The 26439-nt window shown below is 47.1% G+C and overlaps 1 protein-coding gene across 2 annotated transcripts in view; it reads left to right on the top strand.

Annotated features, from left to right (window-relative positions):
- LOC147451257 (uncharacterized) overlaps positions 1-25642 on the top strand; it is a 34195-nt gene extending 8553 nt beyond the window's left edge. The window contains exons 2-3 of one of the 2 annotated variants that reach the window (XM_086520229.1): positions 23791-24727; positions 24816-25642. In XM_086520229.1, the coding sequence (XP_086376355.1) occupies positions 23895-24727; positions 24816-25368 (1386 nt within the window). In that variant the 5' untranslated portion in view covers positions 23791-23894 and the 3' untranslated portion in view covers positions 25369-25642. Of the gene's footprint in view, positions 1-23753; positions 24728-24815 lie in introns of both variants that reach the window. The other variant, XM_086520228.1, reaches the window with a different exon arrangement.
- Positions 25643-26439: the final 797 nt, after the last annotated feature.

Here is a 26439-nt window from a genome sequence, read left to right as displayed (position 1 = left end):
TATTTTTGCAGGTTTAGGGTTTTGACCCTAAACGGACCCTAATACCCCCAGGAGGTTTGGGGACGCGAGGGGACCGCTGTACAGGTGATCTGGCGCATTTTCGGGGCAGAAAACAGAGAATTCAGCGTGCTGCAAATTCTCGCCAGGTTTTGCAAAGCGTCCGTATGCATCGGGAAAGTCATCCAATGTGTGGGAATACTGACTGTGAGGGGTCCTAGTACAGTTATGCTGCCAAAATCAGGCCAGAACAGTTGAAATTTAGCCAAGATTGTGCGGGGCAGCTTGTAGGGAACCACAACTTTGATTCCCTCTGTTAAAGAATAAAGAAATACCGAAAGGGGCGCCTAATTTAGGGGCCAGTCTGGTGTCGGTCTTCTCATACAGGTGCAGTCTAGCAACCTGTATCCCTTTTCCCTTTGTTGTGTCTTGAAAGTACAGGTAAAGTGGGCGACAAATTAAATGGGTGAAAGCAAATAAGGGTTAAGTCTAAGGTCTACTACCCTTTTTGGATTAAACAGGCCGGTTACATGGTTCCATCGCCGGGATTAAATCACTTTTTCCCATAGAAGTGAGCCTTGGTCAGTTTGGGCTTGAAGACACAGGGGATCATAGACCAGACACAAGAAATTGCAATTATGGCTGACAGACCAGATGATGTGACTGAAGAGGTTTCCTCTTCGCAGGGTCAACAGACACATGAAGTGGGTGAGTCTTCAAGACCACCACAGACGGATGATGATATATTCAGGACCCAGTTGGCTACTGCTGTGGCTATGTTCACACAAGTAATGCAGAACCCAAGGTTTTTAGCCTTTTTGCAACCTCCTTTTCCGTCTCAGCAAGTTGGGTCACTGGATCATATTCAAAAGCCTGTTAAGGCTCAAGCATAGGTGATTCATACTGCAGAGTCAATGGAAACACCTGCACACTTTACGGAGAACATGCAGTCTCCACAACGGGGCTTTCCAATCAACGAGCAAAGAAAACCGAGCAAAGCTAATTATCGAGCAAAGATGAGCAACACCCTTGACAAATTGATGCAAGTGTAAGGTATATTGAAGAAAATAATAATGTCATGTTGGATTTGACCAGCATCACAACACAAAAGGGTCGTACATCTAAAATTACCACAAAGCAGTGGAGGCTTCAAAATCTCAAACCTCCTTACATGTTGAGGCCCTAAGAAAAATCCATGTCACAAAGTATCTCTAGCTATCTCATAAACCTCGCTGCCTTGGAACCTTGTGGTGGATGCCATGGAAGAGGTATCGCACGTGGAATTTTCTTCAGATTCAAGGGCTCTATGTTCTTTGGGTATTGGTGTAGCCCAACCTGGGTTAAGCCATACCTCTACTGCAACGGGTGGATGCTCTTGAAGGAGCTTTTGAACCTGAAGCTAGGGTTGTTCCAAACCTTAATAGCATGTGGGTTCCCCTTCTATGGATTGCTATGAGCAAATGCAACACTTTTTAAATAATTTTTTCTTAATTTTTAATTGTTTTTAGATTTTTTTGAAAATCTACATGCACAAAAAGAAATAAAAATTATAAGACAGAGTAGCCCTTGACTCCCTTTTTGTGACTTAGATCAGTGGATAGTTGTTAGATTAGTTATGAGCCTCTGGTACTTAGATTGGTAAAGAGCCCTCTCATCAATTTATGTTAGAAATGAAGTCCTTGGCCAAACAAAATATTGTCAAAGTGATCAAGTGTCCTTTACTTAGCTAAAATCCAATTTTGTCCTCATAGATCTAAGCTAGATTGATGGAGGAAAATTGGTCCTAAACCATAGAGCAGGTTGCCTGGTCAGTCTAGACCTGTAGGAAATCACCTGCCTGGTCAGATCTTGGAGATAAACCCCTAAAATGGCTCAAATTGGTGAGTAGCTCCTTGCACTAAAATTGATTCAAAGCAACACCAAATGTGGGCCCATGTGCCGATAATAGCCCTTGGCCCATTTTTTTAGCCCTAAAATAGCAACTTTACAAAACATACGGTTATCATGAAGAAGCTGGACTGGAACTAGTGCTTGAAAAGGCTCTCCTAATAACGTAGAAAACCTACATTTGGAGTGCAAATGGTTACAATAGTGAATGTTGTTGGTGTGTGGAGGTGACCGAGAGGCCCTAGAGCATTGGTCGTCTGGCCATTTGAGGACTCGCTTCAATTTAGTAGGTGCCCTTAATTTGGGGAAAAGAAAAAATCTGTTGTGGACCAATGAGTTGAGGCGCGTGAGGTTATGCAATTTTCACTACACATGTTTCACGCAATGTGTTGATGGCATGGCATGCTGACTCACGCTTGGGCATCAACTTTTGTGTTTAGGCCTGGTTGAGGTGCCCAAAGGTGGACAAGCGCTTGAAGAACTAATGAGATGGTTGGAGCCACCCGCGCTGAAGTGCTTTTAGCAGGCTATGTGATCTGCAATGTGAACATCACTTCAGCCAGCTAAGGCCGGCCTGCATTTTTTGGGTGGAAAAGCTGTTTACAGCACATGGAAAGCCTAAATGTGCCCATAGAGTTATCTTCAACCTATCGTTCAATATTGAAGTAATGGAACGTTGGAAGGTGGAAGGTCAACTCAAAATCCAAAGGTGTGCTTTCATTTTAGGCAGTGTTCGGGAAAAATGCGTCTCAGCTTGATATCGTGTCGTTTCCAATTTCAAAAATGTCGGTTGAGGACAAGGGGAAAAGGAGAAATTCCGCCCCAAAATAGAGAAAAATAGTGTAAAACCCAAAAAAAACCCTTTATTGTCTAAAATTTCCTCTAGGCAGACTCAAGGAAAGGAATTTTGTATGTTTCGAAAAATGATTTTTCCCAAAATCTAAATGTTTTAGATTGAGGGTACAATACTACTCTCCCCCCCCCTCTCTCTCTCTCTCTCTCTCTCTCTCTCTCTCTCTCTCTCTCTGCGCATGCGTTTTCTGTCAAGCTTATCTTTCTTATCGATGCATCATGGGGCAATCCACGACAAGAGGCTTGTTCCCTACATGTACTATAGCAGGCATCTGTGGCCATCTAGACCTGTTGAAAACGGCCAAGAGCTTACTGGCCTAGTTAAACACCCAAGCAGCCTGCAGCTTCTTTGTCCTCGCTAGTGATCGTACGACGACCTACCTCACAGATTGAGAGCTCTCTTAAGAGCATGACAGAGTTTTGTTTTGTGCTTGCATAGCAGACCGTGCCTTCCGTCATTCATAGCTATGGGTGATGCTCATCTAGGCAGCTCATCGGCCAATGAGGCGATGAGGCGTTTGGGTGAAGAAGCTAGGCATCACCACTAACTATGTCCGCCGATACAGGGAGTTTTTCAAAACTGTGGGAATTTTGCTGAGCTTCCAAGCTGTATTCCTGCTTACTTCATGTAACTATGGAGCTTAATATCTGCACGTAGTAGTAATGGGAAACCTGTTGGAACCAGTCCGCCGGTGCGGACCAGTTCCAGCAGGTTCCACAAGTACTTTACAATGGAAGCTTTCAGTGCTACCTAGTAGTGATGAGTGCCAACTTTTGCCGTTTGTGGTTGTCGTCGCCCCTCTCCAACCCTTGTAAAACCTATCCGAACTAGTCCGCGCCGGCGCGGACTAGTTCCAACAGGCGCTTTATACTTTCAAAGCTTGATTTATTAAAATTAAAATATTATCAACTTCAGTGAGCCTTCCCACTCTGAGTAAGGCTAGAAAAATACCCTTTTTCTAACTGGTGAAAATAAGGACGAGCTTGAAATTCTCCCGGCTTTTAGGTCAAAAATTGAAGCTTTTGCAGGTAGTTACACTAAAATTTATGTAAATTTTTTGGTTTTCTCAAAGGCAAGCTCAAACTCTAACCGGGATTTAACAATTTCAGATTGTTAAAATACATTGCACCATGATTTTCTTCTAACACGTGGCTTTTGTATGGCCTTCATGATTTTAAGCAACACCAATACATGCTAGCGCATACTGATTTCAACACGGGGTGGTATCACTTTCGGTGATGGAATGGGGTCGGATGCTATTGCTATATATTTTTTGTTTCTTATATAAAACGAGCAAGTTGTTAAAACTAGATTCCACATACTACTGGATCTAAGTGTAGATTTAATCATAGGAATTCTCACCTCTCACGATCTCATATGTCGTTGATCGCTACACAAAACTTTGGGGGAGGGTCTGACCCCAAAGTTTTGGGGTTGCTAGACCACTTAGGCACACTCCTAGAGTAAGAGCATCATGTAAAAAAGAATGCCTCGACATGCCCCCCTCATCCCCATTTGAGGCCCTTTCATTGTCATTTACCATCTTGACCTCGTGCTTCTACTATCCTCAACCAGCGACTAGGACTGCACAACCTTTCTACTACCAATGGCAGGATGCAGTTGTGCTTGTGCACTTTTGCTTGATCCTACCTCTCATGGAACATCTCTAAAATATTCTCACTATTAATATGAATTGCATACTTGATCACATTTATTTTATAAAAAAAAGCTCTCACACATGTTGGAGAAGCCGGACAACTGTGCCAAAAAGGGTCCCTTACACCATGGACCCACCTTGGCAGTTTTTCAAAACAATCTATGCATTTAAAAGTTTATGAGAGTATCATGAGTTCACATTGTTCAATTTGGCCGAATAAAAGTGTATGTCTCATACACATAAAAATAACACATATGAAACAATGAGGGCATTTAATTATGTAGTCATGCAATTGATCGCGGTTCCCAAAGAGGGTAGGGCTTCCTTGGAAACCACAGCTAGAGTCATTACTAGAGTGGACATTGGCACACACAGATTTATTTCACAAATAAATTTATTGCTCAGGGACTCGCTCGTTTCTTTTGTCGCTCGAAAAAACTCGCTTGCCATTTTGTAAGACTCTCCACAACCTGTGCCTAAGGTGCAAGAACAGGTGGCTGAGATGCCAGTCTTTCAAGCTGTACTAGTTCAGCCAGCCACCTTTCAACAGCCTATAGCTGGTTCTAATGGGCAGGGAAGCAACCTACAGGCTATGCAACAAGTCTTCCCACCACCTTCAGTACACCCTAGCTATTTTGGAGGTGGATCGGTATTCCAGAGCATGGCTGGTCATGCACCTGGAAATCAGTTTTACACGCCAGGACCAGTGTTCGAGGGTGCTCAAACAATGATGCCTAACCCCATGTATGGTGTCACGAGCATGCTACCAGGGTTTCAAAGCATTCAGGGCCAATTTGGGATGCCACAGACAAATTTTGGTATGGGTGGAATTACAAATCAACAGCCAAATATGGCATTTCCAGGTCAACTTAATAGCGGCCAAGGAACACAGATGAACCCTAACAGTGTTCCCATGTTTCAGTCACTTCCTTATGACAACTTAACGCCGCTGGAAAAGCCAACTCCGTACAAAGAAGGTGGCAAAGGTGTGACATTCACGACCTTTACAGGGTTTGATGACAGGAAGAAGGCTGTCTCATTCCTCCAGCAGTTTGACAAGGCCTATGCAGGGGGAAACTTTACAGAGGCTTCAAAGGTCCGCAAGGCAACCACTTTCTTGACAGGGAATGCGGGACAATGGTGGACAACTTTATTGCTTCAATGGCAAGCTCCATCCACATGGATTTACTTCAAGCAGATTTTTGCAACAACATGGTTATCTGATGACTTTGAAGCAGATGTCATGACAGAATGGCACCAGCTTAATGTTGCCACTTGCAAGAATTTGGATGACTACAATCGGAAGTTTTGGAAAGCTCTACTTCCAGTAACTTTCTATAGGTTTGTGCCATTGACATAACAGATTGAAAAATACTGTTGTGGCCTACCCAAAGGATTGAGAAAGTATTGCACGACGACCAAAGTCACTACTTTGACGCAGCTCATCGAGGTAGCAAACACTGGCAATGGTTTGCTCAAGGGAGAAGATTGTGAATTTAATACTGGCGTCAAGGAAGGATCAGCCAAGAAAGATTCAGCGAAGAAGTACGTTCCCAATGAGGTTCCTAAAGGGACTCAGGAGCCAGCCAACGCAGGGAAAGGCAAAGCTACAGCTGAATCAGAAAAAGGACCAGCAAAGAAATGGAAAAGACGTTTTCCTCGCAAGTCGGAAGGGCAAAAGAAGGTCCTGAGGTCAGAAAACAAATGCTTTATCTGTGAGCAACTGGCCACATTGCTTACAATTGTCCTCAAAAGAAAAGGCCAGTTGATTGTGAAGACAAGGAGGAGAAGAAAGGAAAGAGGCCCATGGTTGGTCTAGTGCCAGATATGGTGGGCGACAAGCCAAATTCAGATGCAAGTGAGCTTTGCAGAACATGGGGAAAGGTCAGGGATCAAACAGTACTTATCTTCTTTGATCCAGGTGCCAAAGCCAACTTCATTTCCCCAGAATTGGCTTCAAAGTTGGGAATCAGACCTGAAGAGATGGGGTATACAGCAGAGGCAGGTTTGGCATGTCCTGGCCATACAGAGGCTGTGACACCAATCATTGGAAAGTTGTGCCTACATATCGAGTCCTATGTAGATGCTGAAAATATTACATCATGCCACTGGACGGATGTGATGTGTTGCTAGGTATTCCTTGATTGTTTCGTGTACAGGGAATCATGGATGCCTACAACAAAAAGATCACTGTACAGAGCAGGGGAAAGACTCACATTCTGGATGTAAAGCTTAAAGGGGAGTCTATTCCCACTGTATCAGCTTCTGCTATTACTTCTGTAATGAAAAAGCATCTTTTTGCGTACTTGGTTTTTGCACTTGAAGTGTCAGATTGTGATGAATCAAATTTATTTGTGTTAGATAAAGAAAGGTCAATGTTTTTACAACAGTATAGTGACTGTTTTTCCGATTCATTACCGTCTCAATTACCGCTAGAGAGACGTGAGGACCATGCGATAGATTTGGTGCCAGGCAGTAGCCCACCAAATAAGCCTCCGTACAGGGTTAGTGCGGCTCAACAGAAAGAGATAATGAGCCAAGTACAGGAGCTGTTAGAAAAGGGGCTGATTCAGCCCAGTTCATCTCCATTCTGTTCTCCAGTGTTGTTGGTGCAGAAAAAGGATGGCTCATGGCGTATGTGCATCGACTACCGTGCACTGAACAAGAATACCATCAAGAATAGGTTCCCTATACCTAGAATTGATGATATTCTGGACAAATTAGAAGGAGCAGCTATGTTTAGCAGGATAGATCTAAAGAGTGGGTACCATCAAATCCGCATTAGATTAGAGGATGTGCACAATACTGCTTTTAGAACAACGTTTGGCCTTTACGAATTTTTAGTGATGCCCTTTGGTCTCACAAATGCTCCTGCTACGTTCAATAGGATGATGGACAGAATTTTCCGTCCACACCAGCAGTTTGTTGGTACATTCTTTGACGACATGATAGTCTACTCAAAGAATGAAGAGGAGCATAGGCATCACTTGGCCATTGTGTTCAAAGAGCTACGCAGCCATAGGTTGCTCATCAATGCAAAGAAAAGTGAATTTTTTCTGGAAGAGATTCACTTTCTGGGAACATTGTCTCAAAGGATGGTGTCAGAATGGATCTTGCTAAAGTTGAAGCGATCAAGTCATGGCCAGATTTGAAGACGGTGCACGATGTCCGAAGCTTCTTAGGACTATGCTCCTATTACAGAAGGTTTATCCGAAATTTCGCTGAGATTGCTTCACCTTTACATGCCCTTCAAAAGAAGGCAGTCACCTTCAGATGGACACAAAAAGAGATTGTAGCTTTTAATCTCTTAAAGGAAAAGATGACTTCAGATCCAGTCATTGTGTTGCCAGATCTTAGGAAGTCATTTGTGGTCCAATGTGACGCCTGCGGTAGTAGCATTGGTGCAGTGCTAATGTAAGATGGCAGGGTAGTAGCCTATGAGAGTAGAATCTTGCGAGGGCCAAAAAAGACTATGCAAGTTTATGAGAAAGAATTGCAGGCCGTGATTCATGCACTCTTAAACACTACCTACTAGGTGCAGATTTCGTTGTCCAAACGGATCATCAGACCTTGCGATACTTCTTGACACAGGCAAAGTTATCTGAGAAGCATATGCGATGGGCAAATATCTTGTCCATGTTCCATTTTCAGGTTGTGCATGTGGAAGGCAAGAAGAACGTTGTGGCCGATGCCTTGTCAAGGAAGCCACAAATTTCAGCTGTGTCAATTCCTTATCATCATGAACTTGATGATATGAGGGAACAATATGCAAATGATGAAGATTTTGCAAGGGTCTTCGAGCAGCTAATGGATGGACAACGTCATGAACACTATCTTCTCAAAGATGGGTTCATGATGATGCATGGCAGATTGTGTGTCACAAAGCCATTGCGACGCAAAGTTATGGAAGAGAGTCATGTCCCACCGTATGCAGGGCATCGTGGTATCGATGCTACAGTTAAAGCGATTGAGACATTCTTCTACTGGACTACATTGAGAAGAGATGTGGATGCCTTTGTGCGAGAATGCCTAATATGCCAAAAGGTCAAGTTTGACAGGCAAAAGGCACCAGAGTTATTGCAACCACTACCTATTCCAGATAAACCATGGGAAAGTGTTGCTATGGATTTTATCTTTGATCTTCCGAGAACGCAGACAGGAAACGATGGTATTTGGACCATCATTTGCAGATTCAGCAAGCAAGCTCATTTTATTCCTGTCAGGAAGAAGATAAAGCTAGATTAGATGGCACGCTTGTTTATGAGCAATATTTTCAAGTATCATGGCATGCCACAATCGATTGTTAGCGACCGTGATCCACGCATGACAAGTTTGTTCTGGAGAGGCTTGTTTGAGAATATGGGCACAACGCTGAAATTCTCTTCGTCATTTCATCCTCAAACAGATGGGCAGTCAGAAGAGGCAAATTCTACTGTCCTAGATCTGCTGAAGTGCTATGTGTCAGATTATAAAGGAAAGTGGGAGCAGTATTTGCCATTGGTGGAGTATGCATACAATAATACAGTGCATTCATCAACTGGTAAGGCACCTTTTGAAATAGTTGAAGGTGGCAAGAAAGTTCCTCCCATACTGCATACAAAGGACAAGATATTTGAAGCAGATACGTATGTTCAGGACATGGATGAAATGTACAAGAAGGTCAAAGTGGCCTTAGAAAAGACTCAGGAAAAGCAAAAGAAAGCAGCTGATCGTCACCGTCGTGAAGTGGTATTTTCACTTGGTGATTGGGTGCTTCTACGCTTTGAAAAGGCAAGGTTAAAGAAGATGAAGGGCAAGGAAAGACCGTTTCCAAAGCTCAGCATGCGTTACTATGGGCCTTTTCAAGTATGCGACATAATCAATGATGTTGCATATAGGCTGAAATTGCCTGAGAGTTGGAAGATTCACAATGCGTTTCATGTGAGTCTTCTCAGACCCTATATGGGTGATGAGCCAGATCCGTCGGAAGTCGAGGAACTTGACGAGATCTTGGTCCCGGAACAGATTTTGGCACATAAAGAAAGAAAAGTGAAAGGCAAGGTTGCTAGGCGTTACTTGGTGAAGTTCAGAAACTATCCACCAATGGATGCTAAGTGGATGGAAGAAGGTGAACTTGCAGAGTCACCAACTGTGTTATCACTTTACCTTGAAGCCTTCGATTTGCAACCTACCTTGACCCCTTGAGTTTCAAAGCTACATGGATTGTCAGTGTGACAATGGCTTCTGAAAGAAATGATGTACATGGTATTTAAAGTGAGCTCAAATCAAGTACATGTTACATGAATGTTAGAGTTGTACAGATTGTCAGTTTGGCAATTGCTCTTACGGAATGTCCAAAAGTGTGCTTAGTGCTATAAAAGTGAGTATTTCTTGTCAGTTTGTGGAGGATACAGTAATTGCTTCTATTAAATAGTACAAGTGTAACTGCATTCTTAAACTGTCGGTTTGGGTATGCTCGAAAGTGTTACTGGATCCAACGTGTACTAAAAGACAGTGGCAAAATACGTAGCTACCATTTTGTCATTGGAAAGTTAATGACTCAAAGCAATGGCAGAGTGCGAAGCTACCACTATGTCATTGGGACAGGGTTCACACGCAGGCAATACATGTGTCGACGAGGTGTTGAATACACCAGGGTTGACAATGAGCATGTATGTGTTGTACATGTGTCGACAGGTGCTGAATACACCAGTGTTGACTGTGAGCATGTACGACATAGATGCAAACGAGGACGTTTGAGATTTCAAGAGGGGGGTATGTCACCAGCGTGTGACTACTATCTATCCTTTTTGTTGATTTCTTTCTTATTATTTATTTACTTTCACTTTTTGGAAACACCCCTCGGGAAATCTAACTGCCCTGCATTGCATAGCTAGTGTGGAACTGTTGAGAGGGAGTCCAGGCCTGAGGGCAAGAGAGCACTAAGGTTGGACAAGGACTATGGTTAGCCAAAGTGGGGTCTTTGACTAGCCAAAGTGGAATTCTTTGCTACAAAGGCTACATTTCAGTTCTTGGTGTGGCTGCAGTGTACAAAGAGGGTCGGATGACCTAAAAAGATACAATGGCAGCATCTCCTAAAATTTAGGGAACTGCTATTTTGGGACCTGAAAATGTGTTTGCGTCATTATCTCCGGAATGACAAGGGGAACATTTTATTACTTTGCCACGAAGCCAACTGGGAAACCGGTCGGGAGATTTTTAGGCGGCAACCCCGAAATGGGAAATGGCCTGTAAACGTGCCAAGTGGCACATTTCTGTGCACTTTCCTCATGCAAGAGAAGGTGGCGCTGAATTCGAAGAGGAGAGGGCTCATCTGCAGCTTCTGTCAGAGGTTAAGAGCTATGGAGTGCTTCCTTTCCCTCTTATGTACAGTGCGGTGCCAGGAGTGATGCCCTGCACGCTACGCACTGCTCTCTCTCCCCTATGGCAGTATGTTATGCCCCTCTAGTGGGCTTTTCAATTGACCAATGTACAGTTGTGTGGGTTCATGCGCGATTGCTGAGGCAAGAGCCTCTTGCACAGGTACTGGATTAGCTAGCGGCTAATCCCCCGTAGGTACAAGTGAATTCGGAGAGGTTTCACATTAGAAATCTCGTCCGATTCAAAGGGCAAGTAGCCCTACAGGTGCGGGAGCTCGAGGACTTGCTACGGATGCGACCGGCACGCAAAACGGAGCCCGAAACAGTGAATTACAGCCTGCTGTGTATTTTTGCAGGTTTAGGGTTTTGGCCCTAAACGGACCCTAATACCCCCAGGAGGTTCGGGGACGCGAGGGGACCGCTGTACGGGTGATCTGGCGCATTTTCGGGGCAGAAAACAGAGAATTCAGCGTGCTGCAGATTCTCGCCAGGTTTTGCAAAGCGTCCGTATGCGTCGGGAAAGTCATCCAATGCGTGGGAATACTGACTGTGAGGGGTCCTAGTACAGTTATGCTGCCGAAATCAAGCCAGAACAGTTGAAATTCAGCCAAGATTGTGCGGGGCAGCTTGTAGGGAACCACAACTTTGATTCCCTCTGTTAAAGAATAAAGAAATACTGAAAGGGGCGCTTAATTTAGGGGCCAGTCTGGTGTCGGTCTTCTCATACAGGTGCAGTCTAGCAGCGTGTATCCCTTTCCCCTTTGTTGTGTCTTGAAAGTACAGGTAAAGTGGGCGACAAATTAAATGGGTGAAAGCAAATAAGGTTTAAGTCTAAGGTCTACTACCCTTTTTGGATTAAACAGGCCGGTTACAACCGCTCCTCCTGTGCCACCAAATCCCATGGATGCTATGATGCGCATGATGATGGAGACAAGAGTGTTTGGAAGTAGAGGAGGTACCTCCTGTCGAGCGTGTGGAAGTGGTAGAGCGTGAGGAGTGTCGATTGACTGCCGAAGCTGAGGCTGGTAGACGGGAGCATGAAGAAGCGGCGGAACGTGAAGAACGTCGCTTGGCGGTTGAGGCAGAGGCAGAGGCATGTAGGCAAGAAAGGACAACTATGCGTGATCTCATCACCGGTGATGCCATCACCTGGAAGGATGAGTGGATGGAGAAGCAGGAGGCAACCCACATGGCTACCCTTTTCGAGTTTCTCCTCGTTCCCCCTCTCGAGCTTAGTTCGGAGGAGTTCGAGGAAGATCTAAAGACTTGCGTCATACCTCCACAGTACCTGAAGTGATTGAAAGAGGATTTTCGGGCTTTGTTTCAACAAGGTAAACCTGTGAATCTGTTTAGTGATCATCATTTCCCTACACACCCTCCCCATTGACCTATGGACATTGTCTTCGACCAATTGCGTGACAAGGAACATGTAGGTAAAATTTTTTATCCATCGGGTAAAGAGAAGCCAAAACAAGGTGATTTCTCATTTAGGAGGCTTTGCCCTTTCAATGTACGGTCTTTTGGTTTACCAGTTCTCTTTGTTTGTAAGAAATCAAACTCATTTTAGTTTTGTGTGGATTTAAGGGACTCAAGTCAAGGATGGTTAAATTCCGGAAGCCGAGACCTCACATTGCCGTTCCTTTGGAGCGTCCACAGGAGGTACAACGAGTTTCCAAGGTGGACTTGTCGAGTTGCTGCCACGAGAGTGGACTTCCAAGGAGCAATCCAAAAGAAGAACCACCGGAGATCATTGTTCCAGTCAAAGTCACCAAATCGAGGTGTTTTCGAATGCTTCCATTTGAGTTTGGCAATACAAAAGAAGCAAAGCAACATTTCCTCAAATACAAGGATCAAGGGAGACATGAAGATGCTTGGGTGGACGAAGGCTTTTTCATCCACTATCTTGACTTGCTAGCCTCATATAAGGAGGCCATACAGATCCGTACCCGTACCTCACCTTAAGCAGGAGGGGATGTCACGTGCACATGGCTCTGTGTGCCATGTGGACATGTTTCATCGACTTCCAGAGCCAGTTTTCCCCTTCTTCCTAGATAGGGATGTCTAGAATCCTAGGAGGATTAGTATCGGCAATTTTGTGAGCCCGTTTGGAGGACTTGCATGTCCGAACAAGACCATTAGATTGGGTTTTCCAATTTGTATACGCGTTTTGACAGATGTTATTACACTAAAGTGTAAATGGTTTGTATACGCGTTTTGACAGATGTTATTACACTACAGTGGGCATCTGGCATGACGAGCATGTAGTTCTAGGTTAAAGGAACGGTCATATACGGCCAACGGACAGAAACAAGCAAAAACTCAAAAACGGGCCAGAAACCTTCCTTATAAATTGTGCCACCCCCTCACCCGTTTCCTTCACAAAGCTACAAAGCTCTCAAGCTCTCTCAACTTCTCAAGGCTCTCTCCCTTGCTCTCAAGTTTCAACCTCCGCTTGGCGCTACTCTCAAGCCTCATTGCTCAAGCTCTCTCTTGCTCTCAAGGCTTCAAGCTCTCTCTCCCTTGGTCTCAACTTCTCAAGTGAAGCCTCTCTTAAGCTCTCTATCGCAATTCTCAAGCTTTGAAGGAGTCGTGGCTCAAGCGGCATTGGGCAAGCCTCTCTCTCAACTTTCATCTTTCAAGCCCTCTATCTCAACTTTCAAGCTCTGCCTCTCAAAGTTCACACCCTCAAGCCGATTTAGGATCAAGCTCTCTCTTTTTCTCGAAATCTGGATAATCCATCATCCATGGCCTCTTCTTTTCGTACTCTGTTCATGCAAGCAACACTCAAAAAGCGAAGGAATGGTCGTGGTGGGATGAAGTGACATCGGAGGGCACCTTGTCGGCGGCGGGAGGTTCTTGCATGGACATGCAAGTTATGCTCTTACACGGGGCAAGGGGAGCATGACAAAGTGAGGGCACACTTTCTTCGAGTGCCGGGACATGAGGTGAAATTTTGCACCAACGTAAGCGTCGAGAAGAAGAAGGAGCTTGAGGAAAGGATCGGCAATTCAATCATAAATCCGAGCCCGTACGCAAAGGTATCGTCTCGAAGACCCTCATTTTTCCTTCTTCTCTACCCGGTGTCGGTGCCGGTGGATCTTCATCGGGTCCGATTTGTTGCCAAAGGACCCTTGCCACCTCTTGGGACCCAAAGAAGAAAGAGGTGGATGCCACTGTGGCCCAATTCTTCTATCACGATCATATCCCATTTGTCGGCGAGGTATGTTTTATGATTCATCAATCTTCTGTCTCATTTCTTCCGTTATCGTCGTTTCCGCCTTTTTGATACTAACCTCTTCTATGTTTGATCGAAATAGGTCGGAGTATTGGAAAGTTATGGTGCAACGAATAGGAGAGTATGGCACCGGCTATGTGCCGCAATCTTCAGAGGCTCTCCGAACCACTTTACTCGATCGCGATCGTGGAGCAAGCAACACTCAATATTCAACGGCTTTGGACAAAACATGGTGTTTCCCTCATTGCCAATGGGTGGAGCGATACAAGGAAGAGATCTATCCATGGCCTCTTCGCATTCTCGAGTGAAGAGATGTACTTTGTGCACTCTCATGATGCCACCGAGAGTGGCAAGTCCGCCGATGTCCTCTCTGGAGAGTGGACAGCGGCCATAGAAACGATCTGTGAGCAACACGTGGTGGCCTTTGTCATAGATGGGGAGGCATCAAACAGGGCAGCAACAGCTATTATACTGGATCGCTCCAGTCATTGCCTATGCAGTGAAGATTATTACTTACATCAACAATCACAACTTGGTTCGGAGTGAGTACCTCAAGAGGTCGGGCGATAAAGTGCTTCTAAAGTATTCAGACACCCGCTTCACATTCAACTTTCTTCTTGTGCGCAGGCTGTCTGAATGTCAAAATGCGGTCCGACAGGTCTTCATCAGTGATGAGTTCACCACCTCCCCCTATGCAAAGACAGTTTGGTAGGGATTTTGTGCAAGGATAAGGCAAAGGATCTTGAGTTCTGGAAGGAGCTCAAGAGTCTAGACACACAGGTAAAACCGGTGGTTCATTTGCTTCGAGTTTTGGATGGCATGGATCCTTGCATTGGCAAGGTTTATGAGGCAATGGACCGCATGATCGAGTAGCTTGCACAGCTTGAGCCGAAAGTAGAGCGATATGAGGAGATCCATGCGCTTTGCAGCTCGAGGTGGGATTCATATGCCTCTCCTTTACACGGGTGAGCGAACATGAGGGATCCAGAGTTCCAAGGTGTAGGGCAAGAGATAGATAGAGTTCTTTTTTTTCCCGAGAAAAAGATCCTTCTATTAGTTACTGAAACTGTCCATAGGGCTACAACCACCTCAAGAGAGGGCTACAATAACCATGGTGGGAGACTCTCAATGAAAAAACCAGCATATGTACAATGGGGCTAAATCAAGAAATGGGGGGAGGGAAAAGCCACACAAGTGGTCAGTAATGCCATCGGAGTACACCTTGGACCATGGTGTAGAAAGGCCCAGGACGCCAGATTCGAAGGAAAGCCTCTCTACGCTCCTGCATGCGGTCGGAGCTGCCCTGTAGTCCCTGGAACTGTCCTCTGAGAGTGTGGATCAGCTCTAGCCAGAAGTCACGAACAGTCTCTGTTGGTGGCACGGGGCGAGCCTCAAAGATGCGGAAGCATCTGGCCCGCCGGATGAACCAGAGTGCCAGGCCTCTGACGAGCTCCCAACACTCCTCTCTCTCACTGCACCACTCCTGTGGAGTAAGCTCTGTAGCAGGCTGGAGTGTAGGTCGCCCCTCCTGCATCACTATCATCCTGCTGGTGGAAGATAGCTCAAACTGAAGTGCCGGGCATGAGAGGGTGGACCAAGCCGCTGCTCCCCAAGTGTATTGTTGAGCCGTAGAGAGAGCAGGCATGAGCCGAAGAACTCGTAGCCACACCTGCTGGGCCGAGGGACAATCCCAAAGACAGTGACGATGACTCTCCACAAGGTGGTCACAAGCTGCACATGCGGCCGAGAGACCACTATGCACTAGCCAGCTTCCGACTGCTGTAGCTCTGTGTGCGACCAGCCACTGAAACAAGGTGACTCGCCTCGGCTATCTGGAGTCCCACAGCTTCTCCCAAAAAACTGTCAAGAACTCAGCTGTGAGCCCCTCCTCCTGCCAATGAGAAGCTGCAGCGGGGCGGGCCTCTCTTGCTGCTAGTATATGATGTCCCAATCGAAGAGTGTACTGAAAGAACGGGACTCCTGGGTGGTCTGTAGAAGAGAAGGAATCCCTCCATAGCCACTCACCAGGATCCCATTGTACTCGTGCCAGTGGACAACACTCCCAAGCCCACAGCCTCCAGTGTCCAGTCTCAAGAGCTGCTGGGTCAGGGTCTATGACAACGGTCCTCCCACAGATGCCCACTACTCGGATCCTCTGAAACAGCACTCTGCTACCTGCGGAGCCTCTACTGCAACTTGCTGAAGGCGTATTCCACCCTGAAGCTCGAAGAAAAGAGCTGGGACAATCTCTGAGCAGGCCCTGACTGAGATGAGAACCTCTAGTTGTGTGAAGACTCCCATCCACCGGGGTGCTACTGGCTCGATGGGCGTGAGCCACTCAGCTAGAATTGACTCTGAGATGTCCTGGCACATGCTTTGCACCCCTCTCATGCCTTGTAACTGAAGGCCTTGGACCTCCTCTGACAAACCTGTGAACTCTAGCCAATCACCTAAAGAGCGCGCTGGACTTGCTGCCATGGGACCCCAGGAAACATGAGGCCGACTACCAACCAAGTGGCCTCTCTAAGTGCTAACCATGGGGTTCCAGACGAGGGGCTGCCGTAGGCGCTCCTCCGTGCACGTAGGCTGTCTCTGCTCCAGGCCACGCCGCAAGTGCTCCCAAGATTGAAGCAGACTCACAGCGAAGCGGTCCTCCAGTCTCCTGCTCAGACCAACTCTGCGCATCTCTGTAAAGATCCATCTGGTCGAAGGCTGCCAAGGGCCTCCTGCCTGAGGCACCCTAGTACGTAGCCGCTGTAGCAAAGGGCTCATCACCTGGAAGAAGTCCTTTGACGATGAACTTCCCAAGAAGGGCTCTGCTCTACTGTGCTGGATCAATGATCCCAAGCCCTCCCTGTGAACAAGGAAGAGTGATGACCTGCCAAGCCACCTTGGCTCGGGCTATCTGAGTGTCACGTCCTGACCAAAGGAAGTTCCTGATCAGCCTCTTTACCTGGCTAATACAAGAACTCGAGAAGATCCAACAGGAAGTGATGTACGACATAGTCGCCAACAACACTTGGTTGGCAACTACTACTCTGCCAGCCAAAGAAAGTCGTGTTGAGCTCCAGTGTAACAACTTTCTCTTGATAGACAAGAGAAGGGGAGCAATCTGCTGCTCGGGAGACAAGTCCAGACCAACTTGACAGCCCAAGTACCGAACTGCAGTCCCTGGGGGGATCCACCTGAAACCCTCTCCTGGCATCCAATTTGGCACAGGAGCACTACCAACCGAGAAAGCCACTGTCTTTCTCCAGTTGATCAGTGCGCCCGATGCACAACAGAAGGTCTCCAGAGCTTGCTCACACCTGTGGAGGTTGACCTTGTGGCCATCTAAGTACAAGGCTGAGTCGTCGGCAAACTCAGCGTCCAGTAGCTCATCTCCTCGAATAGGGAGTGCTAAGCCCCATAGACCAACCTGCTGCGACACCAAAAACCTGCTCATCGCCTCCGCATAGAACAGAAAGAGGAACAGGGCAAGAGGACAGCCCTGTCTGACCGAGCGTGTAAGCATGAAGCGATCACCTCTCTCTCCTGCCAAGAGTACTTGACTATGAGCCTGTCTGTACAAAGCTGACACCCCTCTAATCCAAGCATCTGAGAAGCCCATCCTGCGTAGAGTGCCCTCTAGAAAGTCCCAGTCAACTCTGTCGTATGCCTTCTCAAAATCGAGAAGAAGGATCACGAGGTCCTCACCACGGAGCCGTGCCAGGGCAGAGGCCTCCCAAAAGGTAAAGATGTTATCAAGGATACTGCGTTCCTTGACAAAACCTGTATGAGTCCCATGTATCAGACTCTCTAGAAGTGGCTGAATCCTCAAACTCAGAGCCTTGGCGAGAATTTTGTAGGCTGAGTTGAGGATGGTGATGGTGCGCCACTGTCGAATCTCATCCAAGGAGCCACCCTCCTGGGGAATGAGGTAGATCAGGCCCTCACTCATGCTGTCAGGCATCTCTCCTGTGTGCAAAATGTACTGAAAAGCACTGCAGAGATCTGGGCCAAGCAGGTCCCAGTACTCCAAGAAAAAACTGGGAGTCAGCCCATCCTCACCTGGACAACTACCACAGGGGAGGGCCCTAAGAGTCGTGTGCAGCTCCTCAAGCTGAAGTGGCAGCTCAAGCCTCTGACGCATCTCCTCAGTCACAAGACAAGGCATCTGTGCCCAAACCTGCTCCCTGCATGCATCCTGACACACTGACTGGGACTCTGCATACAGTAACTCACGGTAAAAGTTAGTAGCAATTGCACGCATATCCTCGGGCTTAGAAGCAACTGACCCATCGGGCCTCCTCAAATGACTGACCTTGGCATGCGAGTGCCGAGGTCCCACTGCCTCAAAGAAAGCACCAGTCACTCTGTCGCCCATCTGGGTCCACTGAGATGCCTGTCGGTGGGAAGCAAACTCATGTCGCCTCTCCTCTGTGCTAGCAAGCTCCCGTCGAGCCTACTGTAACTGCTCCTCCAACCAGGGGCTGTCTGGATGCTGCTCTTGCATTCTCTGTAACGAAGCAATCTCCCCGTCTGAGACGCCGCTCCTCCTCTCTCGCCTGCAGCCCGGCGAGCCAAAGACTCCTGGAGAAAAAAACGACTAATCTGTGCTAGGCCTGCGGCCACTCTGTCAGCAAGAGAGTCCTACCTGTCCAAGCCCTCTGTCCAGAGAGCCTCTACCCTCTCTCTGAGTGCCGAGTCTAGCAAGACCCTCTCTAGGATGCGAAGCATTGTGCTCCCACTCCTCTGCCTGTCTGCTACTGTGAGGATCACTGGTGGATGGTCCGAGAAGGAGGTCCCTGCCAGGATGCCCACTGTCCCTCCCAAGTCACTGAAGTGGTCACTAGTGTAGAAGCGATCTATCCGAGATAGATTCACTCCTCCCACTCTGCGGTCCGATCGAGAGAAGACAAGGCTGTCTGGGGGCCTCACAAAACCAGAGTGCTGCCATGCATCCGAGACCCTCAAAGTCATACAAAGCCTCTCCCAAGCTGCCAACTCAACTCCATGCACAATAGCATGGCTACCACCAATCCTGTCAGAAGGGTCCTCCAGCATGTTGAAGTCCCCCCCTATGCACCAATGCTCTGCCTGCGGCAGAGACTCAACTATCTGTGACCAAAACGCTGCACGAGCACTGGCCACATTGGGCGCATAGATGTTCAGGAAACCCACTAGGCTACCCTAAACCTGCATAGTAATCCAATGAGCCCTGCCTGTCACAATGATGCCTCTGCCCACTATGGCCTGCTGCAAAGAGTCCGCAATAGTCATACATACCCCACCCTGGATGCCTCCAGGTCCAAAAGCAGCTAACCAAAAAGTATCATATCGTCCACGCAAGAGCTGACCACAACGTCTGATGCGGCTCTCACACAGATGGTGCTCTTGAAGCATAAGGAGACCAATCTCTCCTCCCACAAGACAACGCTGAAGCTCCTGGCGCAGTCGGCCTCGCTGGTGCTGAAACTGGGACCCACCTAGTGCTTGCACGTTCCATGAGACGATCCTCATGGAGAACGAGAGAGAACAAATGCTGCCGCAGTAGCTAGACGGGCTATCTTGGAGGCTGGCTTGGATGGGGAGTAATCCGCATCCGAGCGTCCTCTAGATAGGTGTGACTGCAACAAGTGCCTGGCCCAAGCCCAAGCAAAGCGAGCTGTACGTAAAGCAACCTCCTCTGTCCAGGAGTCCTCATGAATGTATACATAGCATGGCAAGCACTGTGTATCGGCAAAGAAGTGAACCACAATGTGTCTACATCCTGCTGAGTCTGGAGGTGTCACCGCAAACTTGGCCAATGGCCACAAAGTCTGGAGCAAATCTGTAACTCCTAGTTCTCCCATGTGGTGAGAGAACTCTAGTACCTGTGTGTGAAACCATCCCAACAGTGAGTCGAGAGTCCACTTTGCCTGCTCTCTAACGCAGAGGGGGAAGGAGAAGCCAACTGCTGAGTCCAAGGCCTCTGTCCCCCTAGCGGCAAGGAACAGAAAATGGATCCTGAAGCAGGCTGCCTCATGGTCTGTTGAGGGGTCACCGAGAAAACGAGTAAAGCTGTAGTCGAAGAAGTCCCATCGGTGCCGGATGTTAATGCTCGTCAGACCACGAGGGATAGTTGCAAGGAAAGATGTTTGTACCTGCAGAGGGGGCCGCAGGAAAGGCTGTCCCTCTCTCGCTAAGCGACTCGTGGCAAAGGCGCTGCCAAGAGATCTCCTAGCCGTAGGAGAAGGCCCTGCCCCCTAGGTCGAAAGTGGAACTGTAGTAGGAGAGGGGGGGAGAAGGAGATGGGGAGAGCGGTGGAGAAGAGGGGTGGGAAGGAGCGACAGAGGTAGAAGGGCGGGGGTAAGAGGCGGTAGGAGCAGGAGGCGGGGGGGAGGATGAGGAAGATGGAGGGAACTCTGGGGGGGGGGGGGGGGGGAGGGGTTGTCGAGGGTGAAGCTGGGGAAGGGACTGGGGCAAGGATCTCGTCCTGCTCTAGAGGACCAAAATGGTTCCCCGTGGGAACCCACTGCTGTTGAGTAGGTGCCTGAGGACCACTCTGAGTGCCAATCTGATGCTGTGGCCCCTGTCGACGTCTACCACGGACCTGCTGCCATCCAGGGTCGAAACCATGTCTCCACTGTCGAAAGTGGGCACGTGCTGCTCGGATGGTCAGTGGACTCATGGCGATGACCTTGGACGCCATCTCGGAGGTCTCAAACTCGATCTGGTAGTAACCGCGTCCGAGTATCTGTACGTCCAAGATCCTGCCCACCTCTGCGAGAAGGCGGGCGTGGAGAAGGTCACGCATCTCTCCTCTGCTAGGTCGGGTGCCGAGGATCTTGCAGATGACAGAAGTCGCCTGCAAGCGCTCTACCTTTGCGGCTAGGCTCGCTTGCTTTGTCGGTGAAAGAGCAAGTCGAATGGTGGGCTCAGCGGGGTCGGGCGAAGGGGCTTCGGGTGAGTCCCTCTATGGCGGAGCTAGAGCCCCCATCTGTGTCTACTGCTGAGGCGAAGAAGCGGATGGTGAAGAAAATCTGCAACCGAGTACGCCAAGCACTTGTCCGAAGAAGAAGTGTTGCAGAGCTAGGCGCAGAAAACCTTCGGGAACGACGAGGACAGGGGGGGTGGGGGGGGAACGGATAAAGCGGCGAGCGAGAATTCAAGAGGCTGCGTTGGGGGGGGGGGGGGGGGGTGCATCGGACGGGCTAGGTGGCAGCGCGGGGCGAGGGTGGCGGGCAGCAGCGCGCAAGGGCGGGCTGGGCTGGGCTGCGCCAAGGCGGGAGGCAGCGCGAGGGCGAGGGAGGTAGCGCAGGGGCGGGAGGGGCAGTGATGGCGCAGCAGGGGGGGGGGGTTAGCAAGCGCTACCTGAGGCCATCTTCCAGATAGAGATGTTATGAACCAATTTACAGAGATCTTAAACAAGATGGTTCTAGACAGAGATGGGCGACGCGTTGTCAGAGATCAGTTGAGACAGTATAGAGAGATGGGGGAGTCATTTGGCAGTCCAAATGCTTAGATTGATCGTAGGAAGATAGGTCAGTGCTATGGTGGGAGGACTATGGCTATGATGGCGCTGAGCTTCAGAGATTGGCAATCTGTATTCTTAGGCAGTCAGTTAGTACCTCGTGCTTGGAGCAATTGTGGAGTTCCTTTAGCCACATTGCTTCCAAGAAGAGGAATCGGCTTGGAGTGGAGAAGGAAAATGAGCTTGTCTTTGTCAACGCAAATTTGTGCAACGGTACATGCAAATAGTCAGATCCCTTTACACAGTGGGAGATGGAGCAAGAGGCTCCTCAGGCAGGTGGAGATGTAGAGCCACCGACACCAGGTACTTCATCCATGGCTAAGATCGAGCCGGGCCTAGAGCTCGATGATGAGGTATGGGAGGATGTCCATGATGTACAGCCGGCTACTACGAATTGGGAGGCCTCTCAGGCTAGTGGCTCTTGAGTCTTGAGTCTTGAGAGTGGCGACTTTAGGACTTCCATATCTTTACTACGAATTGGGAGGCCTCTCAGGCTAGTGGCTCTCGAGTCACTGAAAGCTCGTGAGCGAATGCTGAGAACTCTCCCCAAGATAGGAAGCCCCCTTCCTGCTCAATCTTGGGAAAAGAGAATGATTACCACCAAAAAGAAATCTGAGACAACCTGGAGTAAAACTGCTTCCTTTGTAATTGAATAGCAAAAACGTGAATCTCAAGGAATTCGAGACTCAAAGAGAATCACATTATCGATAAACTCAAACTGCTAAGAATAGGAAGACCTAAAAGGTAGTCACTTGAGGATTATGTTTGCCAAAGAAGCCATCGGGGTTCAAAAAGGACCTGGCTACTCAAGCAAACTCCTTGAGATCAAACTCAATGTCTGCCACTTCTCTGCATGTGCCAAGAATAAATATGTAGGTACAATCCAATACAATATGCCAAACTGCATACAGACTCAGAAGAGCACATATACTCCCACTTTTGTAAACAAAGTTGTCCTTTCCACTTGTGCTAAAGGAAATATACCCATAATTAAATTGTTCAATCAATATCCAATACACAACAAGACACCAATACTCAAAGGAAGAGTAAAGGAACCGTTTGGGGAAACTACAACATGCCCATGAAGATCGGAATGGGCTGCCCCAAGGTTGGTGTAATCACCTCCGGCGACGGACCAGACAAAAAAACACAGATAACTACAAACTACACATTCCACAATACTTGAGCACTTCAAAACACTTAAATAAAAGAGAGAGTGGACGACACGACTCCGAGCCAAGACGTGTTGGCCCCAAAGATTGACGCCCTTTTGGTATTTCTTTATTATTGATTTGCAAAGGTACAACTCCCAATGATCCAACTCTTCGAAGCTCTGCATTCAAAATGCCCCAAAAGAGTGGCACATGGGGCACTTATAAACTTACGAGGGTTGCCAGAAGCAGAGCCCCAAAATCAGTAGTCCTAAAAGCATCTTATCCCAAAAAGCATCCGTGCCCTAATAGCATGACATGGCCCTCTTGCATTAAGACCGCTCCCAAACTGCTTTCACAAGCGTCACAATAAACCTTAAAATATTTCTGCAAGTTTGGTAACTTAACACTGGCCTAGTAGTCGACTTCCACTTGAGTCTCTCAAAAGTTGCAATCTAAGAAGGTTCCCAAATGAATGTCGTTCATTCTGAGTCAGGGTGTGCTACAGTGAAGCAATCTTCGCAAACTATCTGATGAATTGCCTATATCATAATCGCAAAAAGCTACAATCATCATGTACATTCTTCAATATGGCCAATCTTGAACAGCCACCACTAAAGTTGGATCCATACTAACACCCTTGGACGAAACAATGTGTCCCAAAAAGTGTGCTTTGACCAAAAGAACTCACTCTTTCTTCCGATAATCTCTCTTATTATGCCTTGTTTGTTCAGCCTAAGTGAAAGGTGATGTGCAAGGGTAAAAGGCCAGCCACCATCACAGGTTTCTGGGTGAGACTGTTTATTGTTCACACAATCTTGGTGTACAAACATTGTTCGTGATTTTGAAGTTGCTGACAATGAGGTGGAAGGGCCTTGATCATCATATCGTATACCTGTTTGTCCACCTCCTCTTTTGGGGGGAAAGCGCATCCTTTGACCCACTTACACCTCGCTTACACACCCACCTTTTTTGCACATATGGCATACACCTATTTTTTGAAAGTTTAAGCACCTCCATAATCTCCTTGCAAGTTAAGAGGCCCTCCTGAACCCCATGTAAACTTGCCACTAGTTTTTAAATAGCTTGTTTGTCTGATATCCTCTTCTTCATCTTCAGAAAGGGAAGAAAGCAAAGAGAGTCTATGTCATGACAGATAACAAGTCAGGCTCCAATGTGTATGAAATCCCGTCCACTAGGTGCTTTACAGATGACCAAGAAACATCAGCAGACACTATCGGTATCTACAGACATTATCAGATGCTTTCAGCTGGGAAACCAGTTCTGGCTGCGGATAAATGTGAGGGGCTATCGTGTTTGCCGGGACAGTGTTGGAGCGACCTAAGTGCAAAGACGGATCTTCCATGGCAATTTGGTCCTCCTGGAAGTTCTCTTGATGTTGACTCACAATACATAACTGTAGAAGAATCTCCTATTCCAGGTTTAGGAGGAGACTTGGCAGTTTCAAAGGACTGCAAGAAAGGTTCCGAGTCAGAGCTGGAGTGGCAGTGGATAATGGATCAACAACAGACTTACAAAAGTGAGTGGTTTTCTACAAACAAATTTGAAGAAGACACCACTACAACAGAAGACGAACCAAGCAATAAACCTACTCACAGGGAAGAAGGTTTAAAAAGAGCTGAAACTGATTCATCCACCATCACCACAAGCTCTCTATTCAGTGGATCAAAAACTGAGGGATCATCATCAGATGCTGGGACTAGCAACTCATCAAAAGTATCTGGAAATTTATCAGTAGAGTTGAGTGCGGCAAAAGCATATTCTCATAGAGATTGTGCAGTGTGGCGTACTGCAGACAGCAAAGAGCTTGCAGCCTTGGTTTCTCAAAAAGGTCATGGGTACCTGGAAAATTGTGACTTGCCGCACTCTCAGAGTTCATTTACATGGAAAGGGCCACTGACCAATTCTGTGAAAGACATGAGGTCTGCCAATTCCTCAGCAGACAAGGTTTTATTGGCTTCACTACTCTGCCGACAAGAACCAAGGCAGTCAATGCAGTTTGAGTGTTCATCAAGCACATCTGAACCTCAGCCAATCCCATCTCCTTTCCCACGATCTTCTTCAATAAATAGGTGATGATGTAATGTATTGAACACCCTGTGAAACATCACTTCCATTGCTTTCGTAATTGTAGCTCAGAGTGTTCTCTTTGTTTTTTAGCTTTGAGGATCAGAAGACCACGGCTTGGAAAACAAGCAGTGGAAGACATATAGGTGTTAGTAAGCATGGTGGCTTTGAGGCACTTGGAGAAGCCCTTTGCCACTCACAAACACGCGCAAGACAAGCTGAAAAGCTGGCAGCACAAGCATTACAAGAAAGAGAGAAGCTTGCTCGGTTGCTGTTCAGGGAGTCGTGGACAGCGCGTACATACAAGCAGTGGGTGCAGACGTTGGAGTTGGAAAACATGTGGCTGAAGATGTGGGATATGGAGGTTTGGATGGGTAAGGAACTGTCGGATATTTCTAGTGCTGCTGAACAGATGGTGCTCAACCCCTTGAAACACAATACTGGAAAACATGCTTCTCGGAAGAAGACGCACCACCACTTACTGAGCGCATGGGAAGGCAGAAGACATCACAAACATGGCTGTGTCCCGGAAAGTAGTGTTTGGTTGCGTTGCACAATTGGACTTGCATTTGCCCTTGGGTTGAGCTTTGCAGGTGCTGGCCTTATGATTGGGTGGAGCATGGGGTGGATATTACTTTCTTGTTAGCTTACCATTTTCTTCTCCTAAAATCCCCTTGAAGTAGGGCGTGACCGCCTATTGAGTTCACATTTTGCTCTGAGGAGTTCCCTTACGTATAAATACATTTTCACCATATACTTGGTTTTTAGGCTCCAGTTGTAGGACATGTGAAGAAAGGTGCTCCATGTATAGGGCAGAAAATGCAGGAATGCCTCGTTTGTACAATTTGTACATCCGTGTATAGTGACTGGCTTTTGCAACATATCTTTTATGAACAGGTATTTAATTATTACGTTGATGATGGATTTGTGTGTGGTGGCTAGCTGCATCAATCTTTTTGATTGTTGGCTTCTAAAAGAAGCCATAGAGGAGAAGAGAGTTTGGTGGACATTTGAAATTTTATTATTTCCATTACTCATTGGACCTACCTTTTCATGTGAAATAGTTAAATCTTCTTTTGATTAGGGTGTCAATTGATGCAGCTTTTCATTTCTCAGCCTTAGATGACTTGACTTCACCTTCATTTATTCTTTTGGAATGCCAAGGTCAACCCTCGGTGGTTTGATTAAGCTTGTCAAGAATTTACTTGCGACGGAAATAGTACAAAACAGTTGGGACCCCGTAAAGGGACATAGAATGGTCAATCATGCTATAGAATTTCCGAGGCATCCATTTGAATGGTTTGCTTTGCGGTGACAAAATGCAGGGATGGACTGATGCATCACGAACATCACCGAGTAAAGAAGGCAGAGAGAGAGAGAGAGAGAGAGAGAGAGAGAGAGAGAGAGAGAGAGGAAATGAAGGCCAGTTAACACCACAATTTATGTGCTTTATACCTGAATATCTATAACATCTCTTATAAAGTGCAGTCAACTGTGGTAGCACCTTCATTAACCTACCTACCATTGATCCAAAATCATTCTACCCATTTTTGATAATAGGCCTATGGTTGAAGCAATAACGTTATTTAGTCCTCTGGCTAAGCTTAATTAGAGGGTTGTGTATAGTTTGAGGTTAATAACCTTAAGGTTGGGATCCAATGGTAGAAATTCAAGGCGTGTAGAATTTGCATTTACATTGGCATCTCCATGCTTGGGG

Source organism: Adiantum capillus-veneris, chromosome 9 (genome assembly GCF_014529385.1).
Source record: "Adiantum capillus-veneris isolate H3 chromosome 9, ASM1452938v2, whole genome shotgun sequence".
Taxonomy (NCBI): domain Eukaryota; kingdom Viridiplantae; phylum Streptophyta; class Polypodiopsida; order Polypodiales; family Pteridaceae; genus Adiantum; species Adiantum capillus-veneris.
This window is presented reverse-complemented; position numbering and strand designations above follow the sequence as displayed.